The following is a 24544-nucleotide window of genomic DNA, read 5'->3' on the forward strand; positions in this document are numbered from 1 at the left end:
ACTGTAATTATGAAATCCTGTTGATGTTCAGATATTAAGTATAACGGGTCTAGGCAAAAGGACCGCGACCTAGCTGAAACCCGAGATCTGACAGACAGCTTAAGCTTCTTACAAGAGCTTAGAAAGCTTTAGATATGGTACATATTTCATAAATATACTTACAACATACTTACATATTATATTTATGTTTCATCATGGTTGCATTTCCACATTAATCTGTCGATGTGGTTAAATGTAGGTAGAGTAGCCATTTATTAGTTAACTAAAAAGTTAACTTAAATAAAATTAAAATGTTGTAACTTAACTGGGGTTCAAAAGGCAATTTAATCACTTAAAACGATATCTGCCAGACAACCTTTTAAGATCACGACCCATCACTTCTAATGAAGAAAGGGTTTGAAGACTTTAAAAGGGAAGACCTACCTTTGGATGCATGGAATAAGAGAATATTAGCAACTAAAAAGTGAATAGGTAGCTACATATTTTATTCAAATTAAAAATTAAATGTTTAAAAATAAAATTTGAATCAGTGAGCATTTTATTGTTACTGGAACTTATTCATTGCTCGTGAGTGTATTAAAAATATCTTCTCTTACTTCCTTCATGGCTCTTTGGCACTTAATTTTCCCTGTTGCTGTAAAGAGTTCTCATCGCTGCGAGGTTGATTAGCAGCCGGGCGCACCTGCTCCAGTTTTAATCTCCTTACTTTTGTTACTTCAGCATTTTCTCTGAAGACACTTTATTTTCGTAAGCCGTAGTTCTTTGGCTTACGAAATAAAGTGAGAGCTCTGCTTACGGCGTTGGCACCAATGATTTCAAAAGGAAAGATGCGCCTGTGAACATTTTGCTTAAAGAAAATTTCCGCCGCGCACTGGCCCTAATTCAAACAAATTATGACACATTTATGAGATTTTGGGGCCAGCGCGAGGGTGCCATTTTCTTGAGCAGCTGGCCCTGTTCTTCTTTATTAGTCAATGGTTGCCACGAAGATAGTGCAATCCGACTATGCAGTCCAGCAAGTCTGTGCCAATTCAAACCCAACCAACAAAATGTGGCTCTACACTTGCGAGCAATGAAAAAGTTCCATTGACAATTGATAGCACCAAATTACTCCTAAATGGATTTTTTTTGTACATTTAACACGGCATCAGGATATTACCAGCTAAATACGCTAAAATTTTGTTAAGATATTTAAGTGAATGTTTTATTTGGTGTCGGTACTTTGAAAATGGATTTTTTTCATTGCTCGTATATTAAAGAGCTAGGAAGGTAGTCTCTACTAAAACAATGGCGCTAAATCATACTTATTATATGTCCATTCGAATCTAAAGTGAAACTATATCACCTGATATCACCGTATTGACATAATACTTAGGCAGCGTTCCCACTACGCCGAACCGGCAGATCTGCCGAAAACCGGACACCGGACAGAGTGTTCACATTACATGGGATCCCGGAAGAAATTCAGACAGTCCTCAGTTGAATTTGGACCTGCGCGCACAATGGAAGACGAAATTGTTGTGTTGTGGTGGTATCTTAATAGAAGGCAAAATAAAAGAAAACATTGGGTACACCCTATTTTACGGGAAAGATTTTCCATTCTTTTCATTTTACATCCAGGGGCGAGGGGAGCACGAGCGGGGCGAGCGGGGGACAGATACCGGCACAAACTCGTTCACATTACTCCGGGCCCGGTCGTTCTACCGGCAATTCGTAGGCAGCGTTCCCACTACGCCGGACCGGCAGATCTGCCGCGCCGGTAAATCTGCCGGAAGAGCTAGTGGCTGTACAATTTATATGAAGCTATTCACATTATCCCGGGTCCGGCATTTTTGCCGAGCCCGGCATTTCTACCGAACGTTTTGTCACTACGAATTGCCGGTAGAACGACCGGGCCCGGAGTAATGTGAACGAGTTTGTGCCGGTATCTGTCCCCCGCTCGCCCCGCTCGTGCTCCCCTCGCCCCGCCCGTGTTCCACTCACGTCATTCGGCTCGCATGTTCTGGTAAAAGTAGACGTTTAGCATGGATATTCAAGCAGAAATTTTAATTACGCTTGTCCAAGAGAGACCTGTTCTGTGGGATAAGACCGAAGACGTCTATAAAGACAAAAACTTAAAGTTAGCAGCATGGCGTGAAGTATGTTTAATACTGAAACCAAACTTCGATGAACTGGATGAGGGTGTATCCAATGTTTTCTTTTATTTTGCCTTCTATTAAGATACCACCACAATACAACAATTTCGTCGTCCATTGTGCGCGCAGGTCCAAATTCAACTGAGGACTGTCTGAATTTCTTCCGGGATCCGATGTAATGTGAACACTCTGTCCGGTGTCCGGTTTTCGGCAGATCTGCCGGTCCGGCGTAGTGGGAACGCTGCCGTAGTGACAAAACGTTCGGTAGAAATGCCGGGCTCGGCAAAAATGCCGGACCCGGGATAATGTGAATAGCTTCATATAAATTGTACAGCCACTAGCTCTTCCTGCAGATTTACCGGCGCGGCAGATCTGCCGGTCCGGCGTAGTGGGAACGCTGCCCTTACGAATTGCCGGTAGAAAGACCGGGCCCGGAGTAATGTGAACGAGTTTGTGCCGGTATCTGTCCCCCGCTCGCCCCGCTCGTGCTCCCCTCGCCCCTGGATGTAAAATGAAAAGAATGGAAAATCTTTCCCGTAAAATGGGTGAACTTAGAAGAGACGAATCAAAGTTCTAAAGTGAATCAAACTCGTTCAGGCAGCGTTCCCACTACGCCGGACCGGCAGATCTGCCGAAAACCGGACACCGGACAGAGTGTTCACATTACATCGGATCCCGGAAGAAATTCAGACAGTCCTCAGTTGAATTTGGACCTGCGCGCACAATGGACGACGAAATTGTTGTGTTGTGGTGGTATCTTAATAGAAGGCAAAATAAAAGAAAACATTGGGTACACCCTATTTTACGGGAAAGATTTTCCATGCTTTTCATTTTACATCCAGGGGCGAGGGGAGCACGAGCGGGGCGAGCGGGGGACAGATACCGGCACAAACTCGTTCACATTACTCCGGGCCCGGTCGTTCTACCGGCAATTCGTAGTGACAAAACGTTCGGTAGAAATGCCGGGCTCGGCAAAAATGCCGGACCCGGGATAATGTGAATAGCTTCATATAAATTGTACAGCCACTAGCTCTTCCGGCAGATTTACCGGCGCGGCAGATCTGCCGGTCCGGCGTAGTGGGAACGCTGCCTGAACGAGTTTGATTCACTTTAGAACTTTGATTCGTCTCTTCTAAGTTCACCCATTTTACGGGAAAGATTTTCCATTCTTTTCATTTTACATCCAGGGGCGAGGGGAGCACGAGCGGGGCGAGCGGGGGACAGATACCGGCACAAACTCGTTCACATTACTCCGGGCCCGGTCGTTCTACCGGCAATTCGTAGTGACAAAACGTTCGGTAGAAATGCCGGGCTCGGCAAAAATGCCGGACCCGGGATAATGTGAATAGCTTCATATAAATTGTACAGCCACTAGCTCTTCCGGCAGATTTACCGGCGCGGCAGATCTGCCGGTCCGGCGTAGTGGGAACGCTGCCTTAATGTTTCAAATGTTCCAAGTGAAAATCTTTCCCGCAAAATAGGGTGTACCCAATGTTTTCTTTTATTATGCCTTCTATTAAGATACCACCACAACACAACAATTTCGTCGTCCATTGTGCGCGCAGGTCCAAATTCAACTGAAGACTGTCTGAATTTCTTCCGGAATCCGATGTAATGTGAACACTCTGTCCGGTGTCCGGTTTTCGGCAGATCTGCCGGTCCGGCGTAGTGGGAACGCTGCCTTATACATCGTCGAATCATTTGAGATACTTCACAATCCATGTTGCATGAATTTGTGCTAATATTTTGTCAAAGAGTAAAATTTCAAGCTTTTTCTCTTTGATAAACTATACGAACTAGATGGAGTGTCACGTTACGACAAATAACACCTCACTTTCCAAATGAGCTCCTGTTTTGAATAAGTCTGGTTAAACGATTTGTGACTTTATAGGTTGTTGGGTTTATTAGGGTTTGACATTAAGGGTCGGCAAGGGGGAATCGAGGGTTGGCATTGTCATAGAATTATGTAGTAAACGATGCTCTACAACCATGAAAAAAATCACACGGGTAGTCGAAGAGTCTAGCTAGGTGCTGAATGATTCGAATTTAAGTAAATGATTATGGATAACTGTAAATAAAATTCAGAATATCACGAAAAACCAGAAAATCACACTCCCGTATTGTAACAACTGTTTCGTAATTATTAAGAATTTCTATATGATTTTTATCATATTATAAAGTTAAAGGCTTGGACTAGGCGCTAAATACCTTGTTTTTTAATAAACACACACTTATTTTGTGTAAATTAATCCCAAACTTGAGCAATTTTTTCCCTCAAATCTTCATACAAATATCTATGGCGGCTTTCTGTGTTATAAAATCATAAACACAAGTGACGTTTGACTCAGTTGGCCGCTGGCCTCCAAAGAGGGGTCACGTCGGTTTAAGCAGCACTGACAGCTCGCGATCTTATCGTGTACAGATACAAAATCACTGCACATTGGTTGTCATTGCACTTTTTCAACTTTTATGACACCAACATAATTTGATTTGAAATTGAGGAAGCATAATTCTTCCAGTATATTCAATACATTAAATTAAATTAGATAGTGTGCAATACTCTCGTGACATTACAGTCTCGTAAAGGTCTGATGAGGAGCAGGAATATAGCGAATGGATCTAAGTGATGACAATACGCACGAACATTAGGTTAGGGATCAAAAATACAGTCTCTTGGTGCTGGTTGAGGTATGGTCTCGTGAGGATCTGATGAGGGCAGTAACACGGTGGTGGCTCAATTTTATTTCGAAGATGTTAATAGCTAAAAGCATCGAGTTTGGGCTATTAAGTATGTTTTTCAGAGAGAGAGAAAGAGATTTTATTTTTCCTCTGGATGTGTTAGGTTTACTGGGTTTACTAAGTTCATTCTGTTAATGGCATCAAGTTGTTATGTGTTCATAAGTAATAATTATTTATTAACAAAATGCTGTTGGTTCTCCACGAAAATGTAAAAATAAAAATAAAATAAATAAAAATAAATTCGTAACGTAAAATTGTCAGTGACGGAATTTCTTCTATAGACAGTAGCCACAAAAAAACAAACGATAGATGGCGTGATTTGAAGATAAAGATACATTTATTCGACACATAGACAGCAACAACAAAAAAATACAGATTTAAAGAAAAGAAACACATACTTATACAAAACAACAAAGAAAAAAAAGGATAGGTACACATCAAAATAACTGGAAAAAATATAAGCCCCAATTTACTTGTGTGGGACAGGGAGTACCATAATATTTTTTTTGGGGTACTACCCATCTATGCGAAATATCAGCTTGATATCTTTACCCGTTTCTGAGAAAAAGGGCGGTGACAGACAGTCAGTCAGACAGACGGACAACAAAGAGATCCTATAACGGTTGCTTTTTTTCTTTTGACGTTCGAAACCCTAAAATTAAGTAAAAATATTATGCTGCTACCAAAAAATGTACGTACAGGTATTGAAAAAGCGGTATATAGTACTAAACAAATTATAAACAAACAAAAAACCCGACTGCACGCTAAAAAGATGAAAACAAGTCCCAGTGTTAATGGAAAGTATCGTAGGCGGGGACCAGCAGAGGGTTCACCATTTAGCTGAATGTTACTAAGAAAACGGCCTTGAGTGGCGGTCAAGTTTTTTTATTTGTAACTTTTTAGTTGTTTTTATTTTATGAAATTTTACGTCAGTAGTTCATGATCATTTTTTATTTCAATAATTTTGGTGTTGTTATTTAAATACCTTCAATATGCATATTTTTGTAATGTGAAAATCAAGCCTTTTCATTAGATACCTTACACGGCAAAGTTGAATTATTATTTTTTCGATCATCACGTTATGTCCTCTAGAGGGCGCTATGTACATTTTAATGGAACGTCACATAGCCTATAACCATCGCGCCATCAATACGCTTCTAACAATACCTCATACATCAAAATCTATCAAGCCGTTTAGGCTACAGGAGGGAACAAACAAACATACATACATACAATCAAAAAACATTACCCTCCTCCTTCGGCAGTCGGGTAAAAAGGAGTAAGACAGGGGGTCATTCTGAACTTTTGCTCTACGAGTTTTGGAAATTAACAAAAAAAAACCTTTTTCATAGAAACTTTGTTGGACATGTGACTTTTTACCATGGAAAACGAATATTTTTTTTCGCGAATTTGCAAATCTCGTAGAACAAAAGTTGTTCAGAATGAGCCCTTGAGTCATCCCCTTTTGGCTTAGTATAGCCCTTTTGCGACACTATGTATTTACTTTGCTTTGTCGTCGGGGTTCAGTTGGCTGGAGGATGCCCGAAACTTATTATCTACACTCACAAGTATTAACTTGTAGTTACCTTTCTACAAGTAAATACCACATTTGTTTGAGAAAGCTAATCGGGTTCCGAGTATTGAGTAAAGTGGCACCCCTATTAATTTCTACTCTTTCCTGGTGCCTACCAGTGTAAGTAAGAATTATACTTACTTACCCTAAAATCACCCAAAATGTACTTGAACATAATTGTCAATAAAGTTGGCGAGTAAAAGTTTATCGACCCACTGTGCAAACTTACGTGTGTGCGTGTCACTGCGTGTGCTGTGTGAAGAGCATTGAAAACCCAAAATTGGCGCGGCACGTCACCCTGTACGGGCCCTTAAACAAATTACGAACAGTATTTAGCTTTGTTGTTGTATGTTACGCTTCTACTTATTTGTAATGTTTATCAAAGATTACTATGAAATATTTTTTATACATATGTATCAGATTTTGTTAAAGTATGGACATTTTAGTGTGAAGGTTGTATTGTAAGTAATAAAACAACAAGTCTACTAATATTCTATTTTTCATTTATTGTTTATTTGTTTTCGAAATAAGGTTGACCGTTTTTTTCATTATTTAGGTAATTAATTATAAGATTGCAAGAGAAATTCTAAGTATACTTAACTTAAGTTATCAATGACTTATTAAGAAAACTAATTAAGTATTTTATTCGGTCTATTATTTAGTAAGTTCCTATTTACAGATGTATGGATTTAACAAAAAATATATTTATATTAAATTGTATACTGTTATGTAAAATGGTGGGGTAGATGGAAAAAAATAGTAATATCATAAGACAGTCGAAGTATTTAAATAATTTGTAATAAGTAATTTAAATGAACAAACTTAATATTACTCATTTTATCTAGTATACCTAAATAAGAACAACCAAAAAATTCAATGTATTTAAGATTTACTTTATCATTATTTACTTGCATTTAGAAGTTATAATTTAAAATATTTAAAAATGCTTATAACCAATACCCTTGAAATATTAACAATCAAATTACAAACAATTTAAAGTCGGTCAATTTCAGTATAATTTTAAGTTAAAGATAAAAAGATTGTCAAATTGAGAATATTAAGATGTAACTTCAACAGAACTCATTTATGACTTGGGTTGGGAATTAAATAATTAAAGTTATTATTAATAAGTTATTAAAGCGTTGACTAGATTAGCGTTTCTAAATTAAAACTAAATTTTGGTACAATTTCAACCACGGAAATAATTATTATCATCCCTAGCATTTAATTAGTAGGTAAACTTACTTAAAATATTACAATAAAATTATTATCAATTTCTAAATTGCACGTTTTAATCCTTATAAATTAATGGTAGTGATTCTGAGGGCACAAATTTCAAATTTAGCGATGTGATAACGTTAAGCTTTTGTCCGTAATTCAACTTTATTGTATGCGTAAATATCATTTCACATTATCGAATGGAGAAATCTGACAGCGTTAAAATTTAAATGTATGCCTTCAGAATCTGCTCAATCTATGTATAAGTTTATGTACATTTTTTCTTTTGAAAATATCCTATTAAAGTTGCACTGTTGGCATTTTTGCCACAACAATCTTTTTCACTAAATGAACAGTCTAGATTTATTAACAATATTTTACATCATTATTATAATCGAGATCACGTATTATTTTAATTTAGAATATATATTTTTGTTAGTAGATCTTACTTGAATATGGCAACTGGCAGAACACGCCGCTATCTAGCGAAGCGAGCGAGCTAGGCGGGCGAATGAAAATGAATCAAAATGAAAAAGCATTTATTATCACCAGATAAAAAAAAACAACGAACATTACAGTTAAAATTAAATGATAGTGATGTATTATATTTATATAATCGAATATCGGTGTGTTCTGCGCTTTAGAAAGATTCAATACGAAAGAGAAAATATTTTCTTAGATTCCATTGTGTTTTGTTGTAGGCACAAAATTTCCATAAAAATAATGTACTTAGTCCACATAATATTTATCAAAGCAAAAAACTGTACATAGTCATGGGCTGAAGCAATGTAGTATTAGGGTATACAGTTTATTAACTATGTATCTCTTAGAAGATACACATTGTTCAGTGCAAATAATAATATTATATAATTATAGTTAATACATAATAATAGAATATACAAATAAGTACAGAATTAACTCTGAATCGGAACTTATTAATATGTGACCCGAGTTCTAAGTGTAACCTGAAAAGTGAATTATTTACATAATGATAGTCATTTAAAACTATTTTGGCTAAATGTAACTATTATTTCTTAGTTTAAATTGTGCCGTCCGTGAACATACTTACACTAACAATAACTGAACGAATTAATTAAAATAAATAGTTGAAATTCGCTATAAAATATCTACAGTTTTAAAGTAATGTCAATTCTTATAGTTATTTTGTACAATTTTACTCGTAATAAAACAAATCAACAAAAATTTAAGTGTCGCGAGTTGGGGACATCTAGCTCGCGGCTGCCTCCACGTTGCTTCAACGTTGCGACAGTGTTGGCCCAACGTTACCTCAATGTTGCCTCAACGTAGCCTCAGCGTAGCCTCAACGCTGTCCTCAACCGCGCTTCCTATATTTAAGGGTGTAACTTCGATGTAGTACGTTGCACTATAATACTTAATCGATCCCTACAAGTGCTCGATTCGATTAAATTCGACACTGCGACTAGAAGTAGTGAAATTAATTTAACATTAAACACTGAATATTGATTATTTTGCAAGGCACATTCTCTTAAAAACCTGATTTTATTTCTCTATAATACATAGCTCGTGTGATACGTTGAGAACGAAAATTGTCACCCCCGAGTGGTTGATGAAAAAGATGAATTAAAATTATAGGTCACCGGCACAAATCCGTGATATAAACGCTAGTTATTGCTTTAGAAAGTTTGGTCGCTGGCATGGCGCGGAGCTGACGAAGTTGGTGTTCTTTGACGAATTATGCAACAGTCTAAGGAACTTACAGCCTGAAATCTACACCAGTTGGGAAACGAACGATGAAAATATACTGGATATAGACAATTGTCTCAAATTCACAATGAGAGAAATATACGTGTCTCTTTCTCACATTATGTACAGCACAATAGAGTAGAAAGGGAAACACTCTGATCTCACTGAATCAACCCGTGCACATTTCAGCTTGTTGTATTCCTCGTTTTTTAGCTAAATATTTTTTATGCATTTATTATTAAAAGGTTGCCGCTTATCTGTCAATCTTAACACCTGACTGCCTCATATAATATTGGCGTAGGCTGCGTATCCTTGTATGTTAGTATTAAATACGACTTACTCACTTAAATAATATAATCTTGGAATGTTTATGTTTAAACTAATAAATAAGCGACCACCATAAAGGTTTAATAGAAACATTTTAAATCTGTTTTATATCTATTTAAACTTTTTGAAATACGCGTCTATACTTCTAGCATTGGCTTAACATTACATTGACTTGAGCATTATTTTCTTATTCCCATATCACGAGTTTTACAGCCAAAACTGCAATCGTACGAATCAAAGCGTATCAGGCCCGACTTCAAAACTTTCACTGTTCAAGAAACCAACTTCAGCATTGATACCTACCACCACGATGTGTAATTATAATAATTTATTGTAAACTAAACTGGATAGCTAAGGGCCAGGCTTCATTGGTGCGTTACGTCGTCGCTACGTCGTTGCCGACATAATATATTTGATGACCGTTCCATTGCGACGCAACGCACTAATGGGGCCTCACTCTAATACGGCATTACGGCAGCGCAGCAGTTGGATCGTTCCTTATGATATCAGGTCCAATGTGATGGTGGAGAGACGCCTAGTACCCATACCCGGGCGGGTAGAGTAGCGCGCCGGGTGCTCCCGGTCAGTGTTGCGCGGCGAACTTCATTCTCTTCTGTTTTTGGCGCTGATTGCAGAACCACACCCTGACGACGTTCTTCTTGAGGTCGAGTTTCTCCGCGATGGCCGCGATCTTCTCCCCTGAAGGCCGGGGCTGCACCATGAAGTAGGCTTCGAGGGAGCGTTTCTCTGGCGCGGCGATGGAGGTCCGCTTCCTCTTCTTCTCGCCGGCCGGGAGGACGCTCGGCGCGTCTGGATCTCGACGCTTGTTCTTTGCCTGTGAGATTGTCTTATGTTAGTGATTTTTTTGATGATTTTGACTGTTCTGGTGGTGCTTTTATATGGAGAACATGAATGCATTTTTGGCTACTGGACTTTTAACGGGTTTGGTGTTCAATTATTCACAGGGCTCTGTTCAATTAATTATAAAAGTATGTACTAAAAATACGGAATACGATCAATGGAGTAAGCGTCAATGGTGACCTAAATAGGTATTTCTACCCCTATACAATCAACACAATGAATCAAATGAAGGAAACCTGTTAACTAATCAAAACCAACACCATACCTGCGCCTCCGCTTCCTCCAACCACGCTTGCAGTATCGGCTTGAGCGCAATCATGTTATTATGACTCAGGGTTAGACTCTCAAAGCGGCAGATCGTACTCTGAGACAGAGCTCCCACTCCAGGCAGCTTCAAGTTCGCCAGCGCCTTGCCCACGTCGGCTTGTGTCACCCCTAGCTTTATACGCCTCTGCTTGAAGCGCTCAGCAAAGGCTTCCAGTTCCCTGGGGTCAGTGTCCGCGTCAGGATGCAGGGCTGCCCCTGGGTGCGGCAGGTGCGTCGGCGCGTGGCCCAGCCCGCCGCCGTGGTGGTGCGGCATCACGTTCATTGACCCATACCTGCGGAGGATCATCACTCATCATCATGTCCCCACTGCTGGGGCACGGGTCTCCTTCCAATGAAGGAAGGGCTTTGCGGAGGGATCAATGGTTGTTATTCTAAGGTTTTCCACAGACGGACCGCATCGCAGCGACTGCGTGCAGTTGCTATATTCAAGATGCAGTTATACATTCGACTTGTGATAGCTGATGTGACTGTATGCAGTTGTTGTGGTGTAGTTCGTCTGATTTCAGCCTTATACAACAGAGGATGATCGGATGGATGATAGTTCTCATAATTAGTTGAAGCGTGCAATAAAAGTCTGATGAGTACTAAGCTAGTGTGTCAGACTGCTACCTATATTCAAATATCTACCTTCTTTCACCAATTCAGTTAGTAAAATCGAAAGTATTTTTAGTTGTTTGTAAGCATAATTATGTTCTAATTGTAAAATGTACGGCAATGCACACAGAGGTCATTCATATAACTGGAGTTGAATTTTATATATTGATGTTATTCTTATAATTATTCAGTCGTGTTCTACTTGCAACTTTTACCTTCTTCTTTACAGTAATTACGATACGGTTTTATAATATTGATTAAATACATTTCTAGCTTGCTTCTACAATACAGTCTACTTGTATACCTTCGAATATTGGTGAGGCGATACTGAGATACTAAGAGCAACTAATATTAGTATAACAAACAGTTTAAGTTTATGTTCCAGGTATTCTAAGGATTACAACTGAGTAAAGCGCCTGCAAGTTGGAATTAAACTGCATACATATTATATGCGTAAGGTGAGTAAATGGCTTTGCATGTTAGTTCTATGCAGGATTGATGGTTAGTTGCGTACATTGTGTAGATATTTACTCACACTCAGTGCATCGAAATGGTATGTGATTTATCGGCAATGCCAGCGGCAGCGGTTCGGCTTCCAAATAGGCTGGACTTCCAAGGTCACTTGAATATTCCAATACGGAAGGAAATCCATTTATTTCTAATAAAGCAAATGAAAAAAAAAACGGTTTAAATAAAAATTAAAACAGCCATGCTGGGTGCACTTTAAAATGTCTGGTGTCGGCAGGAGGCTCAGCATAGCGCGCTCTGCCACCGGTGAGAATGCTTTATAAATGTGACATGTGTGTGAGTGAAACAGGGATATGTGACAAGACACTTTATCGCAAGCCCACATCAAACTAAAGTTCTTCAGAATTACGAGCATAGTATAAACTTTAAACCTATAAATAAACTTTTGATGCATTCGACCGACACTTAAGCTCCACACCAGGCATTAAGAATAAACATATTGGTGGAATGTGGGCAGCGTTCCCAGTAGACAAACAGTTTGCCTCAAATTAAGTTACCGGCGTATTATTATAATTACTATAACGAGAGTTTATAATTTGTGAATTTGACGCTTGGCAATCTTTAATTTAACAGTTAGAAATAGTAACGCGTTAGCAATTTGCCTACTGGGAAGACAGCTTTAATGTATACAGGATGTTGCAAAAGTGATATAGGTACCTAGTAAGCCGATAGGCTTATCGGCTCCCTGAGTAACCCGGGTTACTCAGGGAGTAATTCAGAACGCCTAGCACGGAGCGCAAGACGCGCCCGTCAAAACATGACGGTGAAAAAGTTTTGCGTCGGGCTCACTCACATCGTGCGGCTTAGCCCTTCGCGAAAACTTTTATTTATTTTTTATTTATTTATTTAACACTTTATTTATTTAACATTTTTGTCACGTCATCGTCATGACATGCGCGGCCCGTGCTAGGCCTTCAATTTTTATTTATACCCTTTTGGCACCACCTAGTATTTTCAGTATACATACCCGTGAAGCTGATGATGGGAAGGGGGGACTTCCCCCATGCCCCCCAGAGTGGTGATGGAGGCCGAGGGCTCCAGCATGTCGAGACCCTCCATGCCGTGGTGACCCATCTGTGAGAAGAAAGGCTTTTGAAATTCGTTTATCATACTGTCTAGTCCACAGTTGTTGCAGTTAAAACTAAAGATTAGTGTAGTAGTCGTAAATCTGATAAGTAAATTAAAGGTTTTCAGTCCTTTCAAAGTATGTAGGTATCCACGGCTAATTGCATAATTTGTTTATTTTTAGGCATGTTTGTTATTGCACAAAGAGTAAAATAATTAAATAATACCTAACTGCCCCAAAGTTACTACTACTATTTTGAAAGCTAGCATATTCTCATGAGGGTTTATTCATAGACAGTTGATACAACGTCGACGCTGCAGCTCGCCATACATCAGCGACGGTGAGGGGGGCTCGTTATTATTGCGCGCCGAATTAACTTCTCGCATTCATGTTAAATCGGTCATTTTATTGTAAACAGCAGCCGGGCGAATACAATGGGCCCGCTCGGGACCTCAATATGAAAGTATAAACAATCTTTGTAAGGATTTGCACTCATTCTCTATAAGAGCAAACACTTGTTTTTGATGCGAGGGGTCGCCTGTTGTGACGTTGATTAGACAAGAGTGTTTTACCAACATGCTTAGAGCGGCATTGTCGTCGAAATTGATGTTCCTATGTTTATTTTTTAACGGCACGAATGCACGATACAATTCAAAGTAGGTACATATTTTTTAAAACTTTTTTTTTGGTCTAGTGACTTATCCGCTGTAGGTATTGTGAAGACAGCTTAACTATAATCCATCTACCACCGGTCTAATTCATTAATTCGCTTATAAAAAATATTCCATAAGGTCTGATTGTTATGATGAGTTATAACAGGCGAGAGAAACGGAGTCGTCCAGAGATCACCTACTTGCACCCTTAAATAGAGAAAGGCCACATCACTAGGACTAAACATAAAAAAATAAAGAGGTAGAGAAATTTGCGAAGGATCAACCAGAGTGGACGAAGATACAGTAATGAGAATATTTCACTTTCCTAATTTCTGAAATATATGGCAAAATCCAAAACACTACCTTCCAACCCTTTACCGACTTCTGATATGTTTCCAAAGTAAAAACTCTCAAAATCCAACATACAATTCTTCATTCCGCGGCCCACTTAAACGGTTTCAAAAATGTATTCCGTGAGGCATGTCCTGCAAGTATTCCTGCGGGTATTTTTCTTAATACAATATAGTTGTTGTTTTAGTGTGTATTTTGTCGGTGGGCTTCGCGTGGGAGGTGGTATTAGCAGGTGTAGTGGGTCCCGCGGGCCCAGTATTTCACGATTAGCGGGTCCGAGATACCGAGGTACCCCAGCTTGGCCGCGACACGCTACATACGTGGCACGGCAGTTGTACTCTTTGTATGAATAAACTATTTCTATGAACAACTCGCTTTGAACCGAGAGAGAGATTTATTTCTGACTTTCGCGCGAGGGTAAGATTTCAAGATGAGACGGGTCAACAGGAATTCAATTAGTTAAAAACAATTTAGTGCCCAGTTGATTGATGGCATGTACTTATATCCTTGCAACATAAACTTTGCAAACTTTTTTAAACTCACTCTCTTCAATCGAAAGATTGTCTGGTAGAGATTTCTATAAGCAATATAACCGCCTCTTTGTGCTGATTTCAGTTTTTAGTACTACGGTATTGGGGGATTACTACCTATATAAATAAAAAAACTAACAAAGGTTAGACTTGTCGCTTAATTTAACGAAAAAGAGTTATCTCCTAAAATTCGTTTTCCCTAAGCTTCTGATCGCTGTGCTAACTACGACTCTATTTCGTTATGATTCTTCGTAATTCCATTCTTCGTCTCATTTATATGGCCATTTTTTAATTTCATTTTTAGCTCTATAACATATGTTTATATAAAAATGGATACAGCAAATAACATATAATTGTAAAAGGCACTCTTTTTTATCAAGTATTTTTTGAGTTATTGACGTTACAAATTTTTGTGGCCATATGAATCAGAACCAGAAGAAAGAACAACATGGAAAACCATCTTTTTTAAAACATACAGCATTGCTCGTAATTTTCTTGGACTATCGTCGATAGAAGAACTATAGAAGGTTACGCAAAATAAAATTAAAACTAAAATATTGAATTTTGTACCATTGGCATGCAAAAAGCTGTTCTGGGGCGACTATTTCCAGAAAATTTATAAAAGTGTCAATATCTCAAAAACTATCGACATTTCACTAAGATCATATAGTGATATTCTGGTCACTCCTAAGCTGTACTATCATCCCTCCAAGGCATTACGTAAACTTTTGGAATATTTTGTATAAGCTATCCTCAAGCTGGCAAACGGACGCTCTATATGAATCAGAATAACACACTTCAAATATATTTTTTCAGTACTGAAACAGCATTTACTGAAAAAATAAGATTGGTTACAAATAGAGATAGAGCTATATTGTATTGAAAAAAAATACGTGTCATTCTTCTTCTTCTTCTTCTTTCGTGTCAGTGAAATGCGATTTCTTATATTTGTCCAGACCAAAAAGAAGCAACTTTGATAGCATTCTGGTTGGCCTGGAGTAAGTCTTCCCGTGTGCAGGTGGAAGGGCACAGGGGACTGGAGAGTAAATGCTCCATAGTCTGGGGGGCGGTACCACAGTCGCATAGGTTGGTACCAACGGTACAGCCCCACTTACAGAGATTGTCCTTGCAGCAGCCTACCTCTGCTCGCAACCGATTTAGAGTCTTCCAGATGTGCCAGGGAAGACTGTTACCGGGAGCAAGTTTTTCCTCAGGAGGTAGGAAAGGATCCTGGGGCTGCTTTTCCTCCCAGAGCCTTAGCCTTGCGTTTTGTGGGTTTTCATACGTGTCATTATCTTAATTGGTTACAGAGATATCCTCAACGCCGTCGAAAATACGGTCCTTGAAGAATCACCCTTATAAAATACACCCACAAGCAATGGAAAAGTTCCACCTGTCTTATATTCCTTACTAGCTGTTCCCGCGAGCTTCGCTTCGCCTTATAAAGTTTTCCCGTGGGAATTCCGGGATAAAAAGTAGCCTATGTTCTTTCTCAGTGTCTAGACCATATGTAACTATACCAAATTTCATTCAAATCCGTTCAGTAGTTTTGGCGTGAAAGAGTAACAGACAGACAGACAGACAGACACAGTTACTTTCGCATTTATAATATTAGTTAGGATTAGGATGTCACTGGAACTTTTTCATTGCTTGCGAGTGTATTCAGTGTACCGATTGCATGATCTCTTGATCTTTCGTTCGTTCGATTTTTGTAGTGACCCCCCTGTCACATTTACTTTACTTCACTTCATTTTGGTAGCATCTTCATACAGTATATTAAGCCCTATGGTTCTAGCAATAACAGGTTTGTACGAACATTGCAACTTATATTAAAAAATATACGACCTGCTTTTATTCATAATGGATTTCAATAGTTAGATAATTATTTAATTGGGTAGGTAAGTATTCACTTTACTAAAGGCTTTAATCCTATCTGATTTCAATAAAGTCAAATGAAAATCGTATTGTTTAAAATGAAACTGAATTTATGCCATGTTGCCAATTATCTTCTGCCGATCCCGTCAGCCTTCGGATGATAATAATAAATAATGATTTCTATAAAATTAGAATACGGGTTTATGTGTATCGAGTAGAACTACTCGTACTGACATGTTTTAGGAGTGTTTTAATTTTCGAATTGCAATATTACACAAATCATGCATAGGTATTACATTATTGTGTGGCAACCATTAATTTGAATCAAGTATTCAATTCACAACAAATGTAATACATCTATATTCTTTGAATCATTTCAACTATATCAAAAGTAGCAGTTGATAATTCACAGCCTTTGCTATAAATTGCATGGGTCAGGTATGTATCAAACAAAGTTATATATGGGCCTGCATAAACAGAGGCGAAGCGGTCTTATACGGGTCACTCTATATTACGAAAAACTAAGTTTCGGGTCGCGACTGTGAGAGAGTAGAGTCTTATCTCGTTGTATTAATACTGATTGCACGACCTTAGTTCGTTAGTTTTTCGTCAGTATAGAGTAACCCCGCGGCCCCCGTTGCAGCCTCGCTCCCAGATCTCATCGTCGCCCCCAACACATCCGACCCCACAATAGCCTGAAAACGCCACACTTGTACGCCTACCTAATACTCCGACCTATACAGGATGTAACTTTATTATTGATCAACCTTATGGTATGCCAATGTGCATGGTGGCCGAAATACAGATTTCAATTAAATTAAGCTGAAAATCATTTAAAAATTCACAAAGGCACAGACGCTAGTATTTTACGGCGTAGTGGTATTTATGTATAATATTGGGGAATAAATATTTCAATGGGTAAATTTTACAGATATTTCTCAGAATTCCATAATTTAATATGTTTTTGGATTGGTTTGGTTACTGGGTGAATTTCCCGCGGCCAAAATTTGCGTGGCATCAATGAAATCGGTACTAAAAAACAAAGTTCTAATTTTCTAATATTTTTTTCCGGTTATGTGGAATAGTAATCTATATGAAGCACTAAATATTTTATCAATAGGACTAATGGATACTTTACAAAAAAATATTAAACCTCCAAATCTTTCATTGCCGTGTTTGTCCCCAGGTCATCTCGTTTTGTATTATTCTTCATTGATGAAAAAATATTGAGTGATTAGATTTAAACTTAGTTTCATTTGATACATTGATAGTTAAAGTATTGTTACGAAATACATTTATTCAAATAAATAAAGAATATAACGAACGGTAAGTGAAAATTCATGTGTCCCAGAACTACATTTCATCGCCGTGACCTAAACATGATCAAGGATATTGTTTTATCTATGAACTTGGGTCCCCCCCTCGGTGCGCTAATCGTTTTTTACAAGTGTTGCCTAACTACTCGACGTGGAAAGAGGTACACAGGTGTCCCCGTTTTCGCGCTATAGTGAAAATTATATTTGTTTTTGGTCACTGGACATTTTTTCTTTCATCGCCGTGGATAGATATAACTTCTATAAAATTAAGTTTGTCTTCTTGAGTAAGCATTCAAAAGAAAGCATTTTGAAAATATTCATCTTATAAAGTGTTTGTTTCTTCGAATAGTAAATACATTTTTTGTTATTTATATTTAATGGCTTGATTTTCATCGCCATGCTTTCATTTCCGTGGTTTCCGTGGCCAAAATTTGCTATGGCAATGAAAAAAAAGTCACGGCAATGAAAAAAATTTCATCGCCATGTCTTGTAAAATAATATGTATTCATTGCCGTGGCCTGGTTATTCATTTCCGTGGCCAGGTTATTCATTTCCGTGGCCAGGTTATTCATTTCCGTGACATATGTTTTCATCGCCATGGTCTGTACGATTAGGCAAATAAAAATATATTTACCATCTTTTGTAATACAGTTAATAATACCGATCACTGAAATTACCTACAGAACTTGTCAAATTACCTTTTTTTGCAGTAAGATAAAACGGGCGCGTATCGCGATGTACAAAAACTAAATGTATAATTTATCATTAATAACAATCACAAAATAAGTATTATTATCGTCACAGGACGAAGGTTACCGACATAGCTGTCAAAATGTGCAAGTTTAGGCAGGTAGCCGGTAGTAGCTGGATTAGGAAGGCTGAGGACCGAGTGTTGTGGCGCTCCTTGGGAGAGACATATGTCCAGCAGTGGATAATTATAGGCTGATGATGATAAAATACATTTCATATTATTATATCAATTAAGGAACGAAGCGTCCGTAGTCGAGCGGGCCTCAGTGATCGTAACTGATCGCTGAGGTTAAGCAACAACTGACACGGTCAGCCATTGGATGGGTGACCAATTTCAAGTGGTGCTTTTCTGGACGCTTCCGTGCTTCGGACGGCACGTTAAGCCGTGGGTCCCGGTTGCTGCTTCGGCAGCAGTCGTTAAGCCTAGTCAGAGGCCTTCGGGCGGCTTGAAAACATCTGACAGTTGGGTTGCCCACTTACCCGACAACTCTCTCAGCACAAGCTTGCTTGTGTTGGGGTCCACCAACCCGCACTTGGCCAGCGTGGTGGACTAGGCCTAAACCCTTCCTTCATTGGAAGGAGACCCGTGCCCCAGCAGTGGGGACGTAATGGGTCGTGATGATGATATCAATTAAAATATACTTCCATTTACCATAGAGCTCATAAAAAATTCTATCATATCACGTAATCTGTGTAAAATCCATCAACATCCACAACACCATCAAAACCCCTAGCACCAAAACCTTAAGATAGGTGCGATAACAAGGAAAGCGAGGAGGAGCGGTTAAGTGCACATGCTGCGCCCCACTTCGCTGTTGACGAACATGTGCACCTAACTGCACCTATCTTTAGGTTTTCGTGCTTTTGGTGGTTTGTTCGGTGATTTGTAATTCAGCACAGATCATGTCACATCATAATATATTTTAAAATTAACAGTTCGTATACTGTATAATATTATCATCATCATCATCATCATCATCATCATCTCAGCCATAGGACGTCCACTGCTGAACATAGGCCTCCCCCAATGATTTCCACCTTGTCCGATCGGAGGCGGCCCGCATCCAGTGCTTCCCCGCGGCCGGTACGTGGTCTCCACTTGAGGACTCTTCTGCTCCACTGACCATCAGTCCTTCGAGCAATGTGTCCGGCCCACTGCCATTTCTGCCATTTGACTCGATAGGCCATGTCGGTTACTTTGGTTCTTCTACGGATCTCTTCATTTCTGATTCGATCACGTAGAGATACTCCGAGCATAGCCCTTTCCATAGCTCGCTGGGTGACTCCGAGCCTATTTAAGAGGCCTAAAGACCACGTCTCGGCACCGTAGGTCATCACTGGCAACATGTATAATATTATACTTTATGAAAATATAGATGTTATACTAGGTAAGGTTAATTATATGTTGTGAACGATATTAATGTGAAATTAAACATTTCGTTTTTATAAGTTGCAATACGAACCTCATAATACTACTTAAAGAATTCCATACTACATTCTTTATTATTTTATACATACTGTCGTTCTTTCTTTCGTTTCAATATCTATCCAAATATTTCTACCATACATAATCTGTCTAAGTTTGCGTTTCCCTCACAGTTTTTTTTTTATTGCATTGGATTGATTCTTTCATATCCATAGCACAGTTCTTTCATTGCCGTGGACGTTAGTTTCATTGCCGTGGATGTTTTTTTCATTGCCGTGGACGCTTATTTCATTTCCGTGAACGCATGTGTCATCGCCGTGGCACGAAATTTTTGATCATCTGTATCTCGTTAAGTTTTTAACTTATCTGATAGCCATTAAGTAAGAACACTAACATTAACAAAAACTTTAATAAAAGCGCTTTTTCAATATAAAAAACCTAAAGATAAAAAAGTCCACGGAAATGAAGATTTTTTAGGACTTGTTGAAATCCACCCTACTGATAAAACTGCACCCTTTTTATATAAGTACAGCGGCAGCGTGTACCTACATCTGCTAGCATCCATACAGGGGTAAAAGCCTGACTACCAAGGTGGCACGTGCCTAAAATACTAATGCCCAAGTGTACCGTACGCCAAGTAATAAAGCAGGTATCACCATTTTAGAAACTGGCAGCCGTCGTTTCATAGTGTTTTGACAATTTCAGATAAACAGGTGTATTACAAAAATATCAAAAAACCTGCATAGAATAGAAAGGAATATAAATAAGTAGTGTATTTTCTTTCTACAATGTACAGTTACAAACTAGTGAAGCGTCCGTAGTCGAGCGGGCCTCAGTGATCGTAACTGATCGCTGAGGTTAAGCAACAACTGACACGGTCAGTCATTGGATGGGTGACCAATTTCAAGTGGTGCTTTTCTGGACGCTTCCGTGCTTCGGACGGCACGTTAAGCCGTGGGTCCCGGTTGCTGCTTCGGCAGCAGTCGTTAAGCCTAGTCAGAGGCCTTCGGGCGGCTTGAAAACATCTGACAGTCGGGGTTGCCCACTTACCCGACAACTCTCTCAGCACAAGCTTGCTTGTGTTGGGGTCCACCAACCCGCACTTGGCCAGCGTGGTGGACTAGGCCTAAACCCTTCCTTCATTGGAAGGAGACCCGTGCCCCAGCAGTGGGGACGTAATGGGTCGTGATGATGATGAAACTAGTGACCAGAGCCTCACTTATAAGTTAAAAGAAATATGTGCCAGTGCCTGACCTGTTCCCTTATTCAATATAACCGCTAGATTGTACTGTCGATGAAGGTATTAGAATATCATTGTTTCTAACCCAAATGAAGACAAAAAAGTACGCACCCGACCACTATTCAGTCAGTAGGTAGCTATTTTAGCAGTCCCAATATAGAAATCGGGTTGAAAGTATTGGAACATTGATACTCTGACATGGCCTAAATAGATTATTTTTCTCTCACGTATAAGAATAACAAATATTTAGGTTGTGACCTGCCTCAGTTACAGTCAGATACTAGGTCGCCTAGAATCAATTTTTGTTTAATAAAGAGTTGGATGTAGTAGCTGTTTAAATGTCAGCGATAGATCTACTAGTTAATCTTACGTTGAGCCGCCGAATCATCAGCAATATTCAAACCTACATACATTTCACACGTAACACAAGAAACTAAAACGAATTAATAAAAAATTATATTATGACAAAATGATAATAAGATGTCTCATGTCACGAATAGACGGTGCCAATGCAAATGACGTTGTTAATTTTAATTAAATCATAGGTAACAAACTTTTGTAACGAAAAAAGTAAATTCTATTTCATTACGAATCACGAACAAATTCGTAATAACCGGTTGTAATTTCGATGAAAACCGCAAGTGGGTACGACACAGGTGCCCGGCGGCGTAATGTTCAAATAATTTGTACCATCACGCGAGGCCGCCCCTCTAGATGCGTATGTCACAAACACAGGGGATCATACGATTCCATCCTATCTGTCATTTCACTGTCCTAGTGATGGGACAGAACCCGAACTTCCACCTATCGATAGACAGTTCACCATTTGCATGAGATTATATTTTATATATTATATTATAATATCATGATAAACGCTTGTCGGTAACGTTTGCTACGTATAAAACTCAAAAGCCAAAATTTTACAGGATCGCACTAACGATTTTATCAAGTCGATCCTGAAATGTCGAATTGCAAACTTTTATTTCCTGTTTGGTGCTTGTAAGTATTACGAAGTACTGAGTTTAAGATTGTGTTTCTCAAACAAGTTTGTCGTGGTTCCTTTGTTAATATTTATATTAAACTTGGTAGAGATCAAACTTGGTGGATACTACTGGATACCAGGTTATTATTTTTGTCTGGAATAATTGCTCGATTCTTCACTCACTATCAATATGCTGATACATCAAATATTATAATACATATTGACATAGAAAGCTACTGATATTATATCAATTTCAATAATTTATTTGTTTTAAAACAATTCTTTTAATATTTTAATTTTCGTTTTATCTGATTATTTCAAGAGATAAGACATAAACGACATTATAATATCGACATCGATAATACACTACTACCCTATCTTCACGCCCAGTAGGACAGCAAGTGTGTATTAAATAAATTATATTCTGTTAATAGTGATTTGTATCACAACGTTATGATTTGAACAAGTGGCCAAATATTCTACGGTTGGCCCCCTTCTGTATGGATACGTTTGTATAGGGGTAGCCGTGGAGACGACCTCGTCAGACTAAATGTGTGTGCCCTTTCAATAAATCATACAATCGCTTCAAATTTTAAACAATTATTTTCGCATTATTAAAAAGGAAGGTAATTTTTTATATGCTTTTTTCTTTGTTTATTTTCACTACTATGTATTAATTTATAAATATTGAAATTCATATTAAACAGAAAATTGACAATTGCGTAGTTGCTTGTAAATATAAGTTAGGATAAATAATTAACTTACTTTGATTATTAATATAGGTAATTATTTTAAAACTTAAAGATCCATCCATGCATGGCGCATGAATCGCATGATGTTTTACGTATGAGTGCATTTTTCCAACTTGGGTCAAATCCTTCGTCCCAGTTGAGAACGACTTCGATTGATATTATAATGTAAGCGCAATTTGATGGCTTGTACGTATATGAGTATAAACGCATTATGTCGACTACTCCACTGATGTGTTGTGACTACGACTCAGCCCGATTAGGGGTCAGTCGGTACCTTTGATGTTCTGAGTGCCATCTTTCGGTGTTCGTATAATCTGTAGGTTAATAAAATGATGAGTAAGTGGTGTTTTTATGGTAAGTACCTATATGGTATTAATGTTTTGTACTAATGTGATTTTCATAAACTTGTTGGGCAACTGTAAATTTTATTATGAATAACTAACTACGAGTACATAACTATTATGAATGACTTACAAAATAAATAATTTTACTGGCTCAATTTTATAAAAACCACTACTTATCAATCAATTGCGGCAACATTTTTTTTTATTAGCATTTAGTTGCAGTAGGTTGACTAACACTGCTTCACGAGAATTATATAAAATTGACATAATATAAAATTGACATAGATAACATAAAAATAACCTTTGGGGCTATAATCAAACCAACTATCAGTAGCAATTAAACAGAAGTCCGGAGGTACGGGTAGTAAAACTGCACCGATAATGTAATCACTTTATGATCAAACCCACAGAAGCTGGTAATAGAAAAAAACTGTGTAACTATTAGCAATTAACTAGTTTTATGGGTGTTTAAATCAATATTTGACACATTTATCAGCTGGCATGGTAAGGCCTTAGAAAGTTTTGACCTATTATCCTAAATTTTATTTAAGCATTAAACAGGCTTTATGCCGTGTCTATATTCATTTCATGCAAACATAGGTCCCATATGGGAGTTGCTACAATTGTCGGGACAGTAAATGTACTAGTGGGTATAAAAAACGACTGTATTATTATATACGCTCCCTAGTGTACTGATAGTTGCGCAGTTTTAGAGCTCACGGCGAAATGGGGTTGGCTTCGAAAGGGGGATTCACTTGTTCGCTGTCTGTCTGTCTGTCAAAGATTGTGAAGTGCCGCTACTACTCGTAATGATATTGGTGTTTCCGATTAGCATTGAGCGGCCATATGGATATTGATGCAGGTGAGCAATAAAAAAGCCTATAGCCATTACCTGTCTTTTAAATATAATTTTAATTATTTTATGGTCAGTATATTCCAGTTCTATTGTTAACTAAAATGTTAAGAAGCATAATAATCATAGCACCAACTTAAATGTGTACCAAGTACGTTCTAAACCTACAAATTTATTTCAAATCATTCCGTCCCTTCAGAAACCAATACCATACGATACTTAATCAAATTTTCGTCTTAACAAACGAAATAAAATAAAATAAAAAAACCGCCCAGCCTCCCCTCAGCCCATATTTACCGATTACGAACAAGTGAAGCGGCCCCAAAATAGTAGTAACACGGCGTATTTGGGTTCCGTACGCAATAAAACAAGACATTAA

The 24544-nt window shown here is 38.3% G+C and overlaps 1 protein-coding gene across 2 annotated transcripts in view; it reads right to left on the bottom strand.

Annotated features, from left to right (window-relative positions):
* Positions 1 to 10020: 10020 nt before the first annotated feature.
* The window catches only part of LOC105392048 (inhibitory POU protein), a 65171-nt gene continuing 50647 nt past the window's right edge, over positions 10021 to 24544 (bottom strand). The window contains exons 4-6 of one of the 2 annotated variants that reach the window (XM_011563635.3): positions 12995 to 13101; positions 10844 to 11177; positions 10021 to 10552 (exon numbers count right to left, since the gene is read on the bottom strand). In XM_011563635.3, coding sequence (XP_011561937.3) covers positions 10301 to 10552; positions 10844 to 11177; positions 12995 to 13101 — 693 coding nt within the window. In that variant the 3' untranslated portion in view covers positions 10021 to 10300. Of the gene's footprint in view, positions 10553 to 10843; positions 11178 to 12994; positions 13117 to 24544 lie in introns of both variants that reach the window. The other variant, XM_048632719.1, reaches the window with a different exon arrangement.

This window comes from Plutella xylostella, chromosome Z, assembly GCF_932276165.1.
Source record: "Plutella xylostella chromosome Z, ilPluXylo3.1, whole genome shotgun sequence".
In the NCBI taxonomy this organism is placed as follows: domain Eukaryota; kingdom Metazoa; phylum Arthropoda; class Insecta; order Lepidoptera; family Plutellidae; genus Plutella; species Plutella xylostella.